This window comes from Lonchura striata, chromosome 17 (assembly GCF_050655825.1).
Source record: "Lonchura striata isolate lonStrDom1 chromosome 17, ASM5065582v1, whole genome shotgun sequence".
NCBI classification, from domain to species: Eukaryota; Metazoa; Chordata; class Aves; order Passeriformes; family Estrildidae; genus Lonchura; species Lonchura striata.
Window position 1 is genome coordinate 13,855,670 of NC_140719.1, and position 18,824 is coordinate 13,874,493.

An 18,824-nucleotide genomic window follows, 5' to 3' on the forward strand; every position below is an offset into this window, starting at 1 on the left:
GCTGCCAGGAGGTGACACAAAGGTCTTGGAAAAGGATCTGCAGCCATGCAGGCTGTACCTTAAACACACAGCTGAACACAGCTGAATTTCGGGAGGCAACTTCATCATCACAACACGTTAACTGTTCTTGTGACCCTCCTGCTCGCTGGGTGTACTGCAATTATTTAAATAAAGCCTGGCTGGCGTTGCTGCTTCCCCACCAAACGCCCCACGCAGAGTATCATACCTGCACGTTCACCTGCACGAGGTGACAACGAGATATCAAAGCAAGTGTGAGACTGGAGAAAGGACAAGCTACACCTCCTGGCTGCCATCCCCCCATCCATCCTGCTCCCACGGCTGCCAGCGCAGGCAGCAGCAGGCACAGCTGGAGCCAGGCTCCGTGCTGGACCCACTGACTGGGGCACTGCAGCCACGTGCCAGCCCTGCTCAGCCCTGTGCAGGGGAAACGTTTGACCTTGAGCCTGAAAAATGCTGAGTGCAGCTCTCCTCACGCTGGGGAAAATGCAGCTGGTCTGGCATACATTTCCTGGGTTTTTTTAAATGAACACTGTGGAATTAGGACTGAGGACACAGTGCCTTGCTCCCACTGCCCAGCAGAAGGAGGCTCGTCCCTGTCACTGCCCCACACCAGCACAGAGCCAGGGCAGCCGTGTCTCACCTCCATGGCTGCCAGCAGTGGGGCAGGGCCCCCCTTTGCCACCCACTGCCCCCAGCCCTGTGCCCTCCTGCAGGTCCTGTCACATTTTCCAGCAGAACTATGTATTTCTCTTGGTGAGGTGACACCTGAGCCAACAGACACTTCCACGCCCTGTACCTGTCCCCAAAAGGTCGCAGGCTCCAGGTCAGAATCTGCAGCTCCACCAAAAGCCCTGTGGTGCCACCAGCACATATCTGACATGTCATTTCAGGACGTGGCCCTAACATGACAAGCCAGGGCCACCTTTCTATGGCATCTTACAGGAAATATTTTCTTTAAGTGAAGGGTTGATATTTTTGCTTTTCATGCTTTCAAATACACAGACCTCTAAATAAGCTACAAGAAACAATAAAATCAGAGAAAGCTGTCAGCAGCTAAAAATGTTCTGCTGCGGGAAAGAGCTACAACTTTGAAGTTCCACCAATTTTAATGGAATGATTTTAAGAATTCTCTATTTCAAATAGCTAAAAGGAGTTCCAAATTCTCCACAAAACTCTCAAGCCAATTCCTGCCATGTATCTTCCTCTCTAAATTAAAAAAGTAAGCTTCTTTCCTTATGTTCTGCAAAGCTGTAGCTTGTTTTCGTTTTTTTGTTCGTTTGTTTTAATATTGTTTAGATTGACAATGCTCCTTAAGGAAGTAACAAACATTTAAAGCCCTATTCAAAATAAAAAAAAGTATTCCAAAGACACAACTTGTGGAAGGTACAATTTGGATTGAAGACAATGCTAACAAACTCGAAACATGGCAATCTGGAAAAATTATATACCAATGCAGGTCATGTTATCATTCAGGGCCTTCCATAGTCCCTGTACTCAAACACCTCCTTGACTGTAGCTCTTCAAAGTGATCTTTAAAAACTAATGAAAAAAGATAGGCAGATTAGAATTAAAAATTGATTTTCCCCCCTGTGTCATATAAGCAGGACAGCATGAACATACTTCAAAATTTATGATTCAGGTTATATGAAATAATTTCCCAGTCAACTTCTGTATGCAATTGCACAAGAAATGGTTCTGGTTATCTGCATTTGCAGCAGCAAAAATAATCAACCCCCTCAAACACAGACAGGTCCTGGGCAGGCAGGATAAAGGAAAGTGAACTGAAATATATGAACATTCAAGTTTCTGTTTCAGCAAAAGCTCAAGTGCATTTAAGAGTGAATACTTATCTGCAGAAGCTGTCACTCACACTCTAGTCCTATCATTAAAAAGGAAATAATCATTTACAGTCATATAAAGAGGCTCTCTCACAAGAGAGACTGGAATTGGGACGTTATGATGAGCACATACTATATTACACACAACTTCCAACAAATTATTTGTTCATTTACAGACCTGTAAATCAATCTGGCATTAGCTCTGTATTTTTGAACTGCTTGGAATTTGGCTATACTTTTGTTGTCACACTAATCAGGATGCAAATGACACCAATTCCAATATTTTAATTACTGAGCTTTAGAGGTGGGAAAAACACTGGGGTATGTATGGGAAGTATTCACTCTTCTCTTTCCTGATCATGTCAAATCTTTGTTTAATTGCAGACAAGTTGACTCTCTGCTAACCTGAGAAATCTTGCATCAAGATTTTAAGCAAATAAATAAGTATAAAAAATGCAGAGATCATAAATTAGGGCAGACAAATCTGTATCTAGACTCATGCCTGCAAAGAGCATTCTATCAATATAGCGAAATGCTAATCTCCTAATTAACAACCTAATTAGGTAATTATGGCTTTGCAGAGGGATGCCTAAATGAAATATGACAACATGGTCACCTCTTTATATGGCACCTGTGGGCCTTTTCAGCTGTCACAGCCGAGAGTGCAATATCAATTTGAACAGATGACAAAGTGTTGTCATTTTTCATTCAGATATTGTGCTGAACGCTGGGATCCAGGCGCTCCCAGCGCCGCGTCCTGCCCGGCTCTGCCTCATCTGAGAACGTGCAAACGCTCGCTTCATTTTTACTGTCTCTGATTGAGCTTGCTTTCCCATGCTGTCTGCAGGCATTCCTGACACACAGCACAGCTGCAGTGTCACACTGGGGTGACCCACACCCCCAGAACCCCTGACCCAATTTCACAGCACGTGTGTGGGAGAATTGCTAGCCAGAAAAAATATCTGAGTGTCTGAGTTCCTGTTTGAGGCTTAATTGCTGCTGCCTTTAAAACAACAAAACAAAACCAGAGGGCCTTGTAAGTAACACGTAACATTAATTTCACTTTTATTTCTGCTGAACACTCTTTTCCAAGGGAACAGCAATCCCTGTCCAGGAGAAGGTGAAGCTGATGGGCTTTTGCACAGAAAGCTGGGAAGGAACACTTGCAACAAAGGTGCTTTTCCATGGAACGCTTTCTGCCACTCATATGCCTAAATTGCTTTAAAGACAGTTTGCTGAGCTTGACCATTCCTAAAGGCCATCAAACCGCTAGAGCGGGTCTGGAGGAGGCCACAAAAATGATTAGAGGGATGGAGCACCTCTGCTATGAGGAAGGGCTGAGAGAACAGGGCTTGTTCAGCCTGGAGAAGGCCCAGGAGTGACCTAAATGCAGCCTCCCAGCAGCTGAAGGGAGTCTACAGGAAAGATGGAGACACACTGTGTACAAGGGATGGAGGGACAGGACCCAGGGAATGGCTCCCACTGCCAGAGGGCAGGGCTGGATGGGATATTGGGAACTGGGAATTGTTCCCTGGGATGGTGGGCAGCCCTGGCACAGGGTGCCCAGAGCAGCTGGGGCTGCCCCTGGATCCCTGGCAGTGCCCAAGGACAGGCTGGACATTGGGGCTGGGAGCACCTGGGACAGTGGAAGGTGTCCCTGCCAGGGCAGGGTGGCACTGGGTGGGCTTTGAACTCACTTCCAACTCAAACCACTCTTGGGTTCTGTGATAAACAAAATATCTTGTTGTAGAGTGGAGAATGAAAGCACAGGCTAGGAGTGCTCGAATATCAGACTAGAGCTTCTATTTTCACAATTCTCAGTGTGATATTCAGGGACCTAAAAAACTTAATAAATTTCATAAACATCAATACAAGCTTCAATCTTAAAAAAATAAAAAACGCCGAACCAGAAAGCTTCACCATTTTACCTTTTTGCCTGTTTGCTATTGAGAGAGATGCTACTCTCTTTGGGTTTTACACCCACAAAGGCCCCCAGGCTCATAGAATCTGCCTTGTCTGGAGCCAGGACAGAGCCTGGGGACACGAGGCAGGCCCAGCCAGCCCAGGGGCTCGCAGCACAGCCACTGCACTGCTCTGCAGCAGCACCAGGGAGGCTGCTCTGACACTGCCAGGCAGGGGGCTGTGCCTTAAACAGCAGCACCTGTCAAAACAAACACTTGGGTCTCTGTCAGACAGTTTCTTTAGGTTGTTGCCATTCTACTTTTGAGTGCACATAAATATTTTTATTGCATTAAAAACATGATCATATCTTATTTTTTAAATATAGCAGCATGCAAGCTGCTTCTGACTTAAGAAATACTCATGATCAGACCTACTTAAAAATGCCCGAGACCTTCAGTCCCTTTGGGACTTTATGTCAAATGAAACTGAATAGATTCACATTTCTTCAGCAAAAGATGAATCCCCCGTTTCTCTGGCTTTTAAATTTGGGTCTGTCTCTTTCAAGAGCACACAAAACATATTCAAGGAGCTTTGTTTTGCTCTCAGGATAATGGATTTAGATACAACACTTCTCAGGCAATAAGCAAACAAGGTAGGGATTGCCCTTTTGCAGTCTGGGATATAAAACTGAGCTGACAGACAGTGAACAACAAGGCATCACAGTCTGATGGAGCTCCTCAGCCCCCACACACACAGAGTTAATATTAAACACAACTTGGAGTCCGTGTCAGAGGCACTAACAAACGCCCTGGAGAGCTGCTGCCACCCCTGAGGCAGCCCCTCCCTGCGGGGAGTCCCAGCAGTGGGACCAGCACTGACAGCCCCGGGCTCTGCTCCTCAGCTCCAGACTGCCCCTTCCAGCACCTGAATGGGAGCAAATGTGGACACCTGAGCTCCACCCCCACTTCTCAGCCAGTGCCATTTGCCCTTGGACATCAGAAGGAATTTCTTCACCCCACGGGCTGTCAAGGTTGGAAGGGGCTCCCTGGGACGTGGTGGAATCAGCAGCCCTGAGCAGTTCAAGGAGAGACTGGACGTGTCAGTGCTCCGGCCTGGCTGACAAGGGGTGTGAGTCAGAGGCTGGGCTCGATGATCTCACAGGTTTCTTCCAGCCTCAGTGACTGTGTGATCTCCAAAAAGACTGACCACGTGGGAGATGGGCTGCTCCTACCTGGGGATGTGGCCAGCACACTGCCCATGTGCTGTGCCATTGGTTGCCATAACTGACCTTTCCATACAGGTGTGTGCTTTTCACGCTCACAACTTCGAATGGCCGGGAAAATTTCGTGCTACAGAACGCATAACACAGATCCCTGTGCCAGGCTGCTCCACCTGCAGAGGCCTTCTCCGATCCAAAGGAAACGCACAACAAGAATGTAGCTGTTACTTGTTATTTTAACATCTGTTATTTGTTATTCTAAATTTTTTACATGTTGCAATGGGTGAAAATGTAACCAACAGATGAGGAAAGGGTGTTACAACAAAGATGTGAAACATTACTGATACAGAAATTGGCTAAACTGGTTCTCCCTGCTTCAGTTATTTCTGTACAAGTCTATATGTACGTACATGCTGATCCCAATTTATTTTTAATCTAACCCAAAAAAGTGTCCGTGAATGGAGCTGTTCTGAATTTGGAAAAGTAACTGAGAGAGTCTAATTCCCAGTCTTGCATGTACCTGATAATTCCCTGACACCTAAAATCGGCTAAACACACTCAGGATATCCAAGCTTGGCTCTGGCATCTCTGTTTAGTCAATTACCAGACTTCCACTAGCACAGAAACGGACTCGTTGCTGCATCCCCCGGACACCTTCCCGCTCCCGTGTGGTGTTCACAGTTCCCATGGCACCGGCAAGCGGGAGCAGCACCGGGAGCCCCGTGCGGAACGGCATTCGGGTGCGATGCTGCTCAGAGCGCACCTGGAGCACTGGGCAGGCAGAGCCCTCGCCGCGGCCGGCAGGAGCAGCCGGGACACGGGACTGGGATGGAGAGACGGTACCGGCCGGAGCCCCCAGGGCACGGGACTGGGATGGAGAGACGGTACCGGCCGGAGTCCCCAGGGCAGCCGGGTGCCTCCCGCTGCCGCGGGGCGCGGGCACGCCCAGGGCATCCCGGGGGGCCCGCCGGACCGTGCCGGTGCCCGCCGCTCCCGCCGCACTCACCTGTGCCCCGCCGCCCATCGCGGCCGGACCCGCTCCGTCTGCCCCGCCGCCGGGAGAGCCGCGGGAGCGGCCCCGCCCGCGCGCCCCGGGAGCCCCGGTGCCCGAGCCGCGTCCCGGGCGGGCTGGCAGCCGCTGCCGCCGGTCACGGCATCCCGCGGGGCCCGGCGAGGGACTGGCAGCGCGGGCAGCCGCGGCACCACCGCCCCCGCCCCGCACTTACCGGCGCCGCCGCCGCGGGGCCGCGCAGCCGCTTCCGGGTCCGGGTCCGGCGGAACGGGCGCCCGCGGGACCCGGAAGCGCCGCGGCCGCGGAAATGACGGCGCGGAACGGGCGGGGCGGTGGCACCGGCGGTACCGGCGGCGCGGGCCGCACGCGGGCACGGCAGCGGGCCGCGGGCTCGGCGGGCGCAGCCGCCCTGCCCGGGATGTCCCGCGCCGGTACCGGGACACCGCGGCCGAGCGGCGCTCCCCGGTGCCGCACGGCAGCACACAGGACGCTTTTCTCACGGGGGTCGCACTGGCTTTATTGCCAGTGTGTTGCTAAAAGCACGGTGACGTTTGTGTTTATTTGGTGATTTGAGGCCAAGCACGCAAGTACAGACACCAAGGGGATGAACCCCACACGGGTCAGTGTGCCCGGACCGGCACCGAGCGCCGCCCGGGCCGTCAGCAGTGTCCCCGGTTACCCGCTGCTCCGGGGCTGAGCAGGGCGCACAGCCGAGCTGCCGGTGCTCCCAGCTGTTCCCAGGGAGCCTGTTCCTGGCCTGCTGGCTCTGTGTCCCTGTCACCTCTCCAGACCTGCTGGTGCAGCCTCCGCAGTTTCCTGTGCAAGCAAGGAGACTTGTTCATCCCTGAGGAAAGCCTAACGTGGCAGCCTCAGCAGCTGCACGAACGCAAACCAGCTGCCTTTGAGAGGGACAGTGCACAGCATGGCACAAGTGCCACCAAGGCCCGGGAGGAGCAGGTACCAGTGACTGGCAACAGCACAGTGAGGGCAGGAGCTGGAGCTGCCCCAGCACAGGGCATGTCACAGGAGTGCCTGGCTGCAGCTGGCAGAGCCCAGAGCTCTGGGGTGACTGGACTCAGCCTTCTGAAACAGTACCAAAATCACCCAGAAGAGCAGCTTTCCGCTGATGCAGTGAGACTGAGCAGGTCCCTGCAGGGGCCAGGGAGCCCTGTCCCGTTTGGCAGGGTCAGGGGCTAGGGGATCTGCCCATTCCATCCGTGGCACTTCACCCTCAGGGGGCAAGTGCATCTGTGAAATATTCACAAAAATACCGATTTAAAATGCCTTTGGGGTAGTGTTCTTAGTAAAATTGGATGACCCTGAAAACTCGTTGGCTCAAGACAGACAATGATGGAGTAGTTAAGATGTAAAGTAATTGAAATGTGAATGAATTTACTAATTGTATGGGGGGACGGTGAGCACACAGATTTGTTGACCAGGAGCCACCTCCATCTGCACCAGCCATCCGAGGCCCCAGCCAGGTAAAGGGCTCCGGTGACATCCAGGCCCAAGTGAAGGTGAGGGATGGCGCTGCCAGCTGGGACTGGGGCGAGCTGGCAGCTCTGCTCTGATGCCAGCCTGAGGCATCAGCCAGACCACCAGGAAGGTCAGGGGATGAGGGCTGGGTGCGGGCATGGCTCCACTGAGACTGTCTGCCACAGACAGAGCACAAAAAGCAAACTAAGGATGGTTTTAACCGTGGCTCTACCCGAAGTGTGACAAAATGGCCCAACCTGAGGGAAGCAGGAGCGAACGGGGCAGTGTCCCACGTGAGGACAGTCTGAGGAGGTGGTAACGATCTACATGTAACATCCTAAGGGAATGAAGTCGTAATTACCCTTGCTGCCTGTGCCTTTTCCTCCTCCCGCTTCCGCGGTTCTGTGCACATTTACAAAAAGATAATTTGTAATTGCACGCGGTAACGCAGGCCCTGAGCCGAGGGCTGTACCGAGGGCTCCTGTCCTGTCCCGCAGCTCTCCGCGGGGACACGCTCAGGGCACGGGCCGCGACAGACCGGCCCGGGACCCTTCATCCTGCGCAGGGCTCCATCGCACGGCCGCCGCTGCCGGTGCCGGGCAGGCCCGGCCGGGCCCGGGCGCTCGGGAGGCCCCGGGCCCGGCCCGGCGGGACCGGCCCGCCGTCACCACGGCAACGGGGGCGGGGCCCGGGCCGCTCGCCCCGCCCACGCCGCCGTTCGAACGGCCCAATCACAAGTTCCTCATCCCGGGGCGGGGCCCGAGCTGGGGCGGGCGGGCGCGGCACCACCGTGCGGGCGCTGATTGGCCAAGGCCACAGCCAGCCCCCGCGGCCTCGCGCGGCGATTGGCCGCCGTGCCCGTCGCTCTGGCGCTCGGCCGGCCCCTCCCGCCCGCCCCGGAGCGCGGGCGCCGGCGGGCCCGGCGGGAGGGCCGCGCGCGCGGAGCGGGGCGGGCGGGCCGCGGGGCGGGCCGGGGCGGGGCGGCGGGGCGGGGCCGGCGGGCGGGGCGGGGCCGGCGCTCCGCTCCCTCTCGCGCGCCGCTCGGCTCCTTCACAGGGTGACACGTCTGCGGTGAGTGAGTGGCGTTGGCAGCCTGTCAATCCCTCACCGGAGCGGCCATCAAACAACATAAAACACGCGCGGGCACCGGGCGCGGGGCTCATAAATTCCGGCGGGCCGATATTTTTGCACATTGCTTTGCAGAGAGTGTGTAATTAATTTTTTTACAGTTCTTTCCCCGTTATTTCCGCTCTTTTCTTTGCACAAGTTCAAACTTTTGATTGCTGCTGTCTCACCCCCGTGCACAGACTTGGGATCGTTTGTTATTTGGGGGGGAGGGCGATTAATTTTTTTTTTTTCCCTCTGTGATTGTGTTTTCTTGGCTTTTTTTATGTTGCAATTTGGGGGTGGGGGTGTTCGCTGGTTTGTTGTGGTTTTTGCTGTTTGCACCCTCCCAACTTCTGAAGGATTTGAAAGCGAGTTTTTTTGATTTTGTACTTAATTTTTTTTTTTAATTTTGCCTTTTTGCAAAGAAGATTTTTGGACAAGTGGGGAAAGACATAAAAAGCAACAATAAAAATAAAAAAGGAAAAAAAAAAGCTTTGGAGGAAGATTGTACCAGGAAAATCTCACAGAAATCTGCTCAGCTCATTTATCCGAGGCACCAATATGATGATGATGAAAGAAGATTGTAACTAAAGAAGAGAGTGATTTACTGCCCTGGGAAGGAGAAGAGAGTGGAATAAACAGCTGAGATCCGGTCAAAACACAAATACTACATTTTTTTTGTTACTGTTTTGTTTGGCTTTTTTTTCCTGTTTCCCTTTTTTCGTGGTGTGTGTGCAGAGCGCGGTCAGGAGCGCGGCACTGGGACTGAGCGGGGCAGGCGCTGCCGTGACCGCCCGGAGCGCGGCCCGGCCCGGAGCCATGGACGATCAGTCCAGGATGCTGCAGACTCTGGCCGGCGTGAACCTGGCCGGGCACTCGGTGCAGGGGGGCATGGCCCTGCCGCCTCCCCACGGACACGAAGGGGCTGACGGCGACGGCAGGAAGCAGGACATCGGCGACATCCTCCATCAGATCATGACCATCACTGACCAAAGCCTGGATGAGGCACAAGCAAAGTTGGTTTCGTCTAATTAAACCTTGTCTTTTAAAAAAATTATTATTAATATTATTATTTTTTTAATTATTTTTGGTGTGTGTGTGTGGTTTTTGTTTCTCTCCTTCCTGTTCCTCTGCAGAGACCCGGAGTCTCACAATTAAGAGCAACTTCTTGGGGCCGTAAGAGAAATTACCAGCAGCCAAGGCAGAGCCAAGTTGCTATTTAATGATTTCTTTCCTTAAAAAAAACAAAGCTATGATAAATGTAGAAGTATGCGATGGCTCTGCCGTCGGTGTGGTGCGCGGGAGGCTGTGGCTGGTCCCTGCCCGTTCCCGCTGGACGCTGCCCGGTGGATACCGGCCTTTGCGCCGCCGTCCATCCGTCTGTCCGTCCGGCCATCCCTCAAAGTACAACTTTGCCTCTTTCTTTCTTTTCTTGTCTCAGAGCGGCAGCAGATGAATTATAAATCTGACCAGATACTGCTGCAGGAGAGGGTGTGTGTGTGTGAATAAAGCCCGAACCAAACCCCGGCTCTATTCAATCACAATAAATACAAAAACAATGTTAACTCTGTACACCTCCCCCCCCTCTCCCCAATCTCCTTAATAAATCAGGTCTAATATCGCAGGACGGGGACGAGGGGGGTGGTTTTTCCCCCTCGTTCGGGCGGTGTTTGCACAAAGATAATTCGCACGAAGCGAAGCGGGCTGAGGGAGGTTCCGGCCGGCCCTCGCCGCCCGCGGCCCCGGGACCCCCGGCCGGGGGGCGAGCGGCCCGGGGAAGGCGCCATGTTGCCGGAGCCCGGCGCTAACCGCTTGTCCTGTGCTCTCTTGCAGGAAACACGCCCTGAACTGCCACAGGATGAAACCCGCCCTGTTCAGCGTCCTCTGCGAGATCAAGGAGAAAACAGGTACGGGCCGCCGCGCCGGGCCCGGGCCGCTCTCGCCGCCGGGCCGGGGGCCGGGGGCGCCCGGCGGCCCGGGGGGCGGCGGCAGCGCCGCGAAATGGCGCGGGGGGCCCGCTGCCGGCCCCGCCGAGCCGTCCGGCGGCGTGCGAAGGACAGCCCGCGGCGGTGTGCCCGCGGGTTTAACCCCGGCACCGCACCGGGAGCTCCGCGAGGGGCGGCAGCGCCGAGCCGAGCCCCCGCGGCCCCGCCGAGGGCGCCCCGACCCCGCTCCCGAGCCCGGCGCTGCGCCGGCGCCTCCCGGCGCAGGGCTTTTAAACGCCAAAATTCTCAAAAATCTCCAAAGTCCGGTATTTTTTTTTTTTCGTCTACATTAACGCGACAGAAATAAACTCCGTGCTTTTCTTGTGGGTGATCTAGGAGATTTTTTTTGCAATTTTTTCACATCACTGAATTTATAGAATTTTTTGTTTGTTTAAAGAAGAAAATTTACAAAGTATTCTGCTTTGTATTACGAGAACAAGAACATTTAATGAAAATAATAATAATGAGAATAATAAAATTTAACAATAGTAACATTTAACAATAACAAAAACATTTATTATGACTGGATTTAAAAATGAATAGCCAATTATTCACATATAGCTTAAGCCATTGCCTGGCTTTTTAGCTCTATGTGATACTCAGTAACGTTCTGCTTAATTCCACACTGAAAAAATAAAACTGGATGAAAACAACCCAACGTGAAATCATTGCAAATCTGAGCTGTGGAGCCTGGAGTGAGCGGTTCTCTGTGAATTATGGTGCTTTATGTCCAAGGGTTTCTTTGCTACCGGGGATCCACTTCAGTTCCTGCTGACAGCTAAGCACTAGGGTATTGACTGTGTTGTGAATATTAAGATTGATTCTGCTTTATGTTGCATTATATTACCCGGGATAAGGGGAATGATCCCTCTCCCTTCCCACCTATATACGTTCCTCCTGGTCGGCTCGTAACCCCTTTCCTTGGCTTGTGTGTTTGTTTCCTGCCTTTCCCTAAACTTCTTTGCCCGTCCTGCTCCGGAGCCAGAGAGCAACCTGCCCTCGGTGTTCAGACATTTGCAGGAGCACATTTCAATTAAGGAGGCAGGCGTAGGTCCCGCGGTCACTTTATTTGCAGAGGGCTTAGCCTCAGTGTTTTGAAAGGCAAGCGTAGTCAGGCACATGTCAGAGGTGAGCTGCGAAGAAAGCCCCAGTCCTTTCAGCAGTGGGATTACTGGCACAGGGTGTTTGTGAGGCCGCCGCCGTCTCGCAGGCGAGGGGGAACCTGACGACAGACTCTGTGGTCTGAAACCTTTTGGGGTGTTTCAGTGATAACTTGTACGTTGGGATGCTGCATTTGTGCTGCAAGAAGTCGAGCAAGTTTTCAAGTTATCCCTCTTTTGTGAGATCGCTGAGAACCAACAAAGAGTGAAGGCGTCTGCCTGCCCAAAGGCGAGCTCCTGCCAGCCCTGGCATCACGGGAGGGACGCGATTAATGCTCTGAGTGATTGATGGAGATGGATCCACACCTCCACCAAAAACTCTTCCCGGAAGGGGACCTTCACTCAGGGTCTCCCAGTTGAAGTGAAATGTCTGTGCAGGCTTTACTTAGTGTGCTAAAGCAAAGAAAACGTGAAAATAAATTGTAGCCTGTTTTCTGGAAGCTGTTCTCGGAGGGAACGGCTCAGTTCTAAACTGGAAGCTTGAGGAAGGGTCTGAGATGCAGTTAAGGCAGAGGTGTCCCCCTCTCTGCCTAGGGTTCTGCATTGTCTTGTGGTCTGACAACTGTCAGGTGCTTAAACCTATCTCCGATGGGGTCGTGTGCTGGCGTTTAATTCTTCCTGATCAGAACCAAAGTTTTCCTGGGTGTGGGAATTGCCATGGTGGTTTCATCACTGTCTTCCTCCATGGAAGGATGTCATGTCTGTTCAGAAACAAGTCATGCGGTATTTAAGTAATTTTTATATTGAATTATGTATTTATTTGCATTTTAGTAGTTTTCAGTACAGTCAGCAAGGACTTTGTGAGACTGGCTGGGAGAGAGCATGAGAAGGAATCCTCAGTTTGCATGGAGCCACTCTGTCACTTCCCAGCAAGGGTTAATGGATACATCTCATTTCTGAAAGCCTCACACAGGGTCAGGAGCTGAAGATTTTTATTTTTTCTCCCTGTGAGGTATTTACCATGTACAAAGCAAATCACTGAGTTACTGAATTTAGCCTGACATTTCTTTTTTAACATTTTAACATTTTCAAAAGTGCTGCATAATACATTTAAGTGCTTTACAACTATTAATAGCTGTGTGTATTCTGAGAGGCAACCACAAGGTAGCATGGTGTTCATAAAGAAACTGCCACCTCTGGCTTTAATTAGTTCAAAGAAAAATTATAGCAGAGTTCTACCGAAGCCCCTCCAATAAAATAGGAAGATAAGCAAGTGAGGAGGCAGTGGCTCCCTTTGGCTGTGCTTTGCCTGCTCTCCGAGGTGTCACTGGACGCACACTCACATCTGTTGCATACCTGTGTCACACTCTGTTTCCTCACATCCTACCAGAAGGAATCAAAAACTGATTTGCACCATTGTTTGTTTTTTTTTTTTTTTTTAATAGCTCTTTTTTACTGACTGAAACACCTTCAGACTGGTGATTTTATTAAGCTTCCTCCAGGATGTTGCTCAACCTGGGGTCCTGGTTATTCTTATGGAGAAAGAAGTGAAAATATATTAATTCTTGCAGTCTTAAAATGTCTTAGGGAATTGCATTTATTTCCCAATGGAGAAACATATTATTAGGTCCTGGACTGTGCTGATAGATAATTTGTTTTTTTTGTCTTTAAAAGTCATTTACAGAGACAGGATCACAGGTTTATAAAAATGTCTGAATTCACGTGCATAACTGTGCACACATCTATAGTTATTTATTTATTTATTTATTTCCCCAAGTCCAGCAGCAACAATGATAGCTGCCAACCAACCCCGAATTTACTGTCACCACCACCCCTAAATAGCATTCATTTCCTAGTAAAGCCTAATGGCATACATGATGGTTTGCCAGATTTGTGGCCTTTGTGAGGCTTATAAGCAGGACTGACTTGGGAAGATCATAAAACTTAATGAACTTCTCGACTGCAGGAGGTGTCCGCAGGGGAAGCGAAAGGCCTGCTCGGCTGCTCGGGCTGCTGCAACTATTTTTTATGTCTAAAGAGAGAGGATGAAAATGTTCATTAAGAACGTTCTCCCCTTGCATAGATTTTTGTTTTAAAGAATGAATAAAAAATCTCTGAAAAGCAGACAGACCGCGTGTTGGCCGCGGGGTTAACTCCTGGCTGTTGCCGTGTGAGTTACCTTTATTTTTATCGCCGCAGCTGTAAATAGCCGTGCGCTGCCGTCCCTGTGATGACAGGGCTGCAGCGGGCCCTGCCTGGCTGCACAGCTCCTTATTGATGAGCTGGCCGCTGCTCAGGACCGCCCCTTGTCGATGTGCTGCAGCCTGGAACCGCGGCCAGGGCACTGCTGGGCAGCGCTGCCCCTGCCCGGCCCTGGCAGAGCTGAGGTGTTAGCCCCTGCCGGCGCCGTGGGGCTGGGAAAGCCACCCTGCCCTGCCCTGCACGAATTCCAACTCCCCTGCGCTTGTAAACTCGCGTTTAGCGCCAACAACTCTCAGAAACACGCTATAACCCTCCATCCTGCCGGAGCACCAGAGGATTCTGATGGAACAATGACATGGCACTGATAGCATACGTGTATGTGCCTGTGTGTGAGAGTGTGCGTGTGTATTTTGGCTATTTTCTAAATATCAGCTGTGATGTTATTGTTACTTACTTTAGCTCTTTAAAATATTTATGTGCAGTCCTGATTTTTTTTTTTTTTTTGAAGCTGCTAAATACATATTTTGTTGTTCCCTGACTACCTGAAGAAGTCAGAGCTGGGCGTTTATGTGCATCCAGCTCAGCTTAAATTGTTTGGCTTTTGCTTCCATCTCATGCTTCAGTACCAAGGTTTGTCATCGACCCAGTGATTGTACTTTTGAATGTATTTTTTTAATTGCCAGCAGATGTATTACAAATGATGCCGTGCAGCAGAACGTTTGGTCGTTTGCACTGTCCTTATGGCAATGACATTGCTTTTCTTCATAAATGTCCTACTAGGAAAAAATAAATTGAATAAAGTGTCTTGATTATCGTTTGGTCATCTGTTTCCAACACATTCATTATCAGCAGCCTGGTTCTTTGGTGGATTTCTATACCAGGGCACTTCTCTAGTTGAGAAAATGGCGATTTGGTGATTATGGGCATTAGAGAAATTAATGGTATTTTATCTCACAGAACCTGAGACTGCACCTTACCTTCAGTGCTTCCCATTGCTGGTGCTCCTTGCTGCATTTAAATATCCATCTTCACCTTGAGTAGTGGGATTAGTGGTTTCAGAGATTTTTTTTTTTCCCCTCTGTGGAGGATAAATTTGGCCCTACTTGTCAATACTAATTTAGCCAGGAGCAGGGATTTATTTTATTTATTTTATTTTATAGCTGTCTTTCATGTGTTTCCATTTATTTTTGAATTTGACACATTTTCTTGCTTATCTAAAATACGAAATTCTAGCAGTTACCGTGTGGTGTATTTTAGGACAATTGTTGTAAGTTAAGGAATTTTTGCATTCGGAGATAAATTATCATGGCATGTAGGGAATGCAAAACAGTTGTGTTTTTTTTTTTTTTTTTACAGGATTTAACACATTTATCAAACTCTGTTCCTGCAGCTTTCAATGGAAAAGTTGTACGATATGGATATTATGCTGTCTTTTTTCAATTTAAACATTGATTTGTGTGAAACATTAATATAATGATATTTGCAGTCTACCGTAGACAAATATAAGCAGAATTAGACACTCTAAATTGTTACAAATGCAGTGCAATATTTGGAGGTGAATGGAGGCTGTATTAGTAATGAGGGAGCGGAGCGCGTGGCGGTCCGGTCGGGCTGTGCCCGCGGGTTTCGGGCTGTTCGTCAGCTCCTTGCCCGCCGTGCCCGCGGTGCCTCGCTGGTGTTTTCCTGCGGAGGGATGCACGTCGGCTCCTTGCTCGGTGGTGTTTTCCTGCGGAGGGATGCATGTCGGCTCCTTGCTCGGTGGTGTTTTCCTGCGCCGAGGGATGGATGTCAGGTCCTTGCTCGGTGGTGTTTTCCTGCGGAGGGATGGATGGATCCGGGCGCGATCCGAGCGAGCCCAGAGCAGCGCAGCCCCGAGCGGAGCCGCCCGGGAGCTGCCGGATTGACACCCCGAGAAGAATGCTTTGTTTGTTTGCTCAGCAGTCATGTTTAATGCTCCTCGCTTATCAAGGTGATCAGCATGGTTCAGATAACACATGCCTGACACCGCCTGCCTTTTCTCACCGCCGTGTTGACCTTTTGTCACGTTTGCTTTTCTCTGGTAGGCAATTCCTGGCTTTAAGTGTGAATGGAGTAAATAATTCACATCAATATTTAATATAAATTATTAAAGTTTCTGTCAGCTCTTACAGTCCACGCTTTTATAGAGTTGGAGTAGTTCATCAGCCAAACAGATGAATTGTGCGGCTCAGCTGGACATTAGAGCTCCTCCATCGTGCTGCCGGGACTGAGGGAGGAAGCAGGGAATTAAATAGGAAAGGTAATGCAGCCTGGTCCTTCAACACTGTTTTTCAGTACTGTACGTTCTTTAGGAAGGCTCGAAGCACCAGATAAATATCCAGCATAATTTATTTTGGTATGATGACTGTACTTTTTTTCCCCCTTCGTGTTGCAAATGGAAATGCAGAAAACCCCACTGCCCCCCGGCATTTTCTTCTACTCTTTGTTACTGGCCTTCCTTAGGTGCTCCAGGCCTTTCCTGGCGTAGGGTGGGAGTACTGGTGCTGGGAGGTAGGTTTGGGTGGTTTTTTTTTTTTTTCCCCTCAGTGTTCTATTTCTATTTTTAAAGACTGCTGCGCAGCCCTAAGGTGATGAAGTTTCAGGGGGTTTTAGACCTTGTTTATAAATTACAATATATATTTTGCAAAGTGACCTGGGATTGAATGTAGATTCTGAAAACATTTTTTTGAAGGAGAAAATCTCTGATCTCTGATTGTAACAGCTCAAATATGTTTATTGTGTCAGAAATTAAATAAAAATAGCATGTTTTGCATAAAAGCGTATAGTAAAAATAATTACGTACTTACTTTAATGTTATGCTCTTTTAGGTGTTTCGGTTCTTTTGTTAATGATCAGTTCAATGCGTGTTGCACAGCCACAGGGACTGTAACAATGTGAATCACTGAATATCCCATGTAATACAAATCCATCACCTGGAAGGGAGGTGGGTTTGTATCATGTGTTTACAGGTCAAACCCTTTTGCTATACTTCAGTCATGCATCAACATTTAAAGCCAATCTCTCATTCCTCATTGTCCAGCAGGTGGCTTTGTCATAGATTATTTAATTTTTAATCATTTATTGTAAGTGGAAAAGGTTATTTAATAATATTATCCTGACAGTATTTTTTAAAATAATAACAGTTTTCCAGTATGTCCTGTGGTGTATGACTGGGTCAATGGAAGCATCTAGAGAGTTTCAAGTACACAATCTAAATTAAGATTCTAAACAGGCATTACAGATGCTGGTAACTTTGGCAATTATCATTTTGTTTGGTGAACAGTAGTAAAACAGTGTGCGGTAAAAGTGTTTAGAGAGAGAGGATAAATAAATTGAACAGTTTTGCAATGCAAAGTGGTTTGTGGTGTTTTTGAGGATTTCTTGGCTCTTGCTTAACTGCTATTGTGAAGCCTGGAGCAGATTTTCCCATTGCTAATGCCCTAGAAGTATTAATTCACTTTGATATGCTAATTAGAGGGCATTATGCAAGAAATGAGATTAAGTGGCAGCATGAAGCCATTTGCCTGTCAGTAAATTGAGAGCTTTAGCATCAGGAGGAGCTTTGTTTTTTCTGAGTTTCTCTTGGTTTTGCATATAAATAAAATTGATTGAAAGGTCTAGAGAAGCTTCTAGAACATTGGTGGTTCTTTTTCTCCTTCTATGATTATTTAAACTTCATGTTAAAGCCTTTCTCTGAATATTAATTGATCTAATGGGAGATACTGAACATGAAGAATTTCATTGTATTCTCAGTTACTGTATCTTAACAAAAGGAAAGTATTAGAATTCTTTGTGTCATCTGATTTTTGTGGGATTATTTTAGATATATCTTACAGCTTGGTATTCTAATGTCTCTGCCTGCTCACAGCTGCTGTGCTCAGAACTGTACCTGTGTGGAGGTGGTTTTGCCAGTTTGCTGATTTGGGGATTGGTGTGAGGGCCCAGCTAGCTGGAGGCAAATGGAAGGCTCAGATTCCTGGCCAATAGGGCTGTGGACATTTGTCACCCCCACTCACCCACTGCTTTCCCACCATTTCTGATGCAAATCACACATGTATTCTCCTTCCTTTAGGAAAGAAGGGGTTGTAATACTGACCATAGATTTTATTCAACTGTCAGAAATTGTGTTAAAGTAACATTAAGGGATTGACTTACAGCCATAAGAGTGAGGGAATTTAGAGTTAATAGTTAAACTCTGCCCTTAACTCAACTCATTGAACCTATTTATTAGAGCATATATGATACATAAGATCACTGTGCTGAGACCTCTGCTGTAGCAGGATGCTCCAGGATGGCTCAAAGATGAGATGTTCTGATCTACTTCAATTTTTCCTTTGTTTTTTGAGGATTAGAGTTTTGGGGTGTGTGTGTATGGTTTTCATTCAGCCTCTGAGTTGCTTTACTACAGTTTTGTGATTAGTTTTGGTTTTGCAATACTGTTTTTACAAGAACCAGAGAAGTAATTCTGGAAATTTAACAAAAATGTAGCAAAAAAAATACCCAAAGCAAACCCAGCCCAAGCCTCTCTAGTCCTCTTTGCCTGAGTGCAGCAGAGTGGCTGTTTGAGTGCCCATCTCCTCCACAGATCATTGTCGCAAAGTCAATCAGGGGAGCAGTGCTGGAGTGACAGTGCTTGTTATGAGCCCCAATAGTTATTTAAAAGAAAGGAAAAAGGATAAAAAAATGGCCCAGAGCTGCGTGCGGGGGCTGTTCATGCTGGATGCACATGCTCTCCCTGATCCTGGCAGCTGAAGTCTATCACTGTTGGGAAATTTTTAACATGAAGCACATGAGACACAAGCCACGGCGGTTTCCCCGGAGCCACAGGGGTTTTCACGTCAGCGCAGGACAAGTGGCACGTGCACTGCGGGTCCCTGCCCGCCGTCCCTGCCCGCGGCGCCCGCCGCCCCGCTCGCCCGAACAAAGGGCCAGCGTGTTCTCATG

The 18,824-nt window shown here is 49.3% G+C and overlaps 2 protein-coding genes and 1 long non-coding RNA gene across 20 annotated transcripts in view; 1 reads left to right on the forward strand and 2 right to left on the reverse strand.

Annotated features, from left to right (window-relative positions):
* MAPKAP1 (MAPK associated protein 1) overlaps positions 1-6,303 on the reverse strand; it is an 80,129-nt gene extending 73,826 nt beyond the window's left edge. For 3 of the 11 annotated variants that reach the window (XM_085556412.1, XM_085556410.1, XM_085556411.1), the window contains exon 1: positions 6,207-6,302. The gene's annotated coding sequence lies outside the window, so the exon portion shown is untranslated. Of the gene's footprint in view, positions 1-5,986; positions 6,132-6,206 lie in introns of those variants that run through there. The other 8 variants (XM_021543727.3, XM_021543721.3, XM_085556407.1 and 5 more) reach the window with 5 other exon arrangements.
* Positions 6,304-7,547: 1,244 nt separating this feature from the next.
* PBX3 (PBX homeobox 3) overlaps positions 7,548-18,824 on the forward strand; it is a 104,052-nt gene continuing 92,775 nt past the window's right edge. For 2 of the 8 annotated variants that reach the window (XM_021543731.3, XM_085556416.1), the window contains exons 1-3: positions 8,443-8,539; positions 9,004-9,591; positions 10,409-10,482. In XM_021543731.3, the coding sequence (XP_021399406.1) occupies positions 9,395-9,591; positions 10,409-10,482 (271 nt within the window). In that variant the 5' untranslated portion in view covers positions 8,443-8,539; positions 9,004-9,394. Of the gene's footprint in view, positions 7,822-8,442; positions 8,675-9,000; positions 9,592-10,408; positions 10,483-18,824 lie in introns of those variants that run through there. The other 6 variants (XM_085556415.1, XM_085556414.1, XM_077787934.2 and 3 more) reach the window with 6 other exon arrangements.
* On the reverse strand, positions 8,876-10,500 carry LOC116184233 (uncharacterized). The gene is made up of 2 exons (XR_004148993.3): positions 10,385-10,500; positions 8,876-10,054 (listed from the first exon to the last, which is right to left on the reverse strand). It is a non-coding gene; the product is annotated as an uncharacterized LOC116184233 (long non-coding RNA).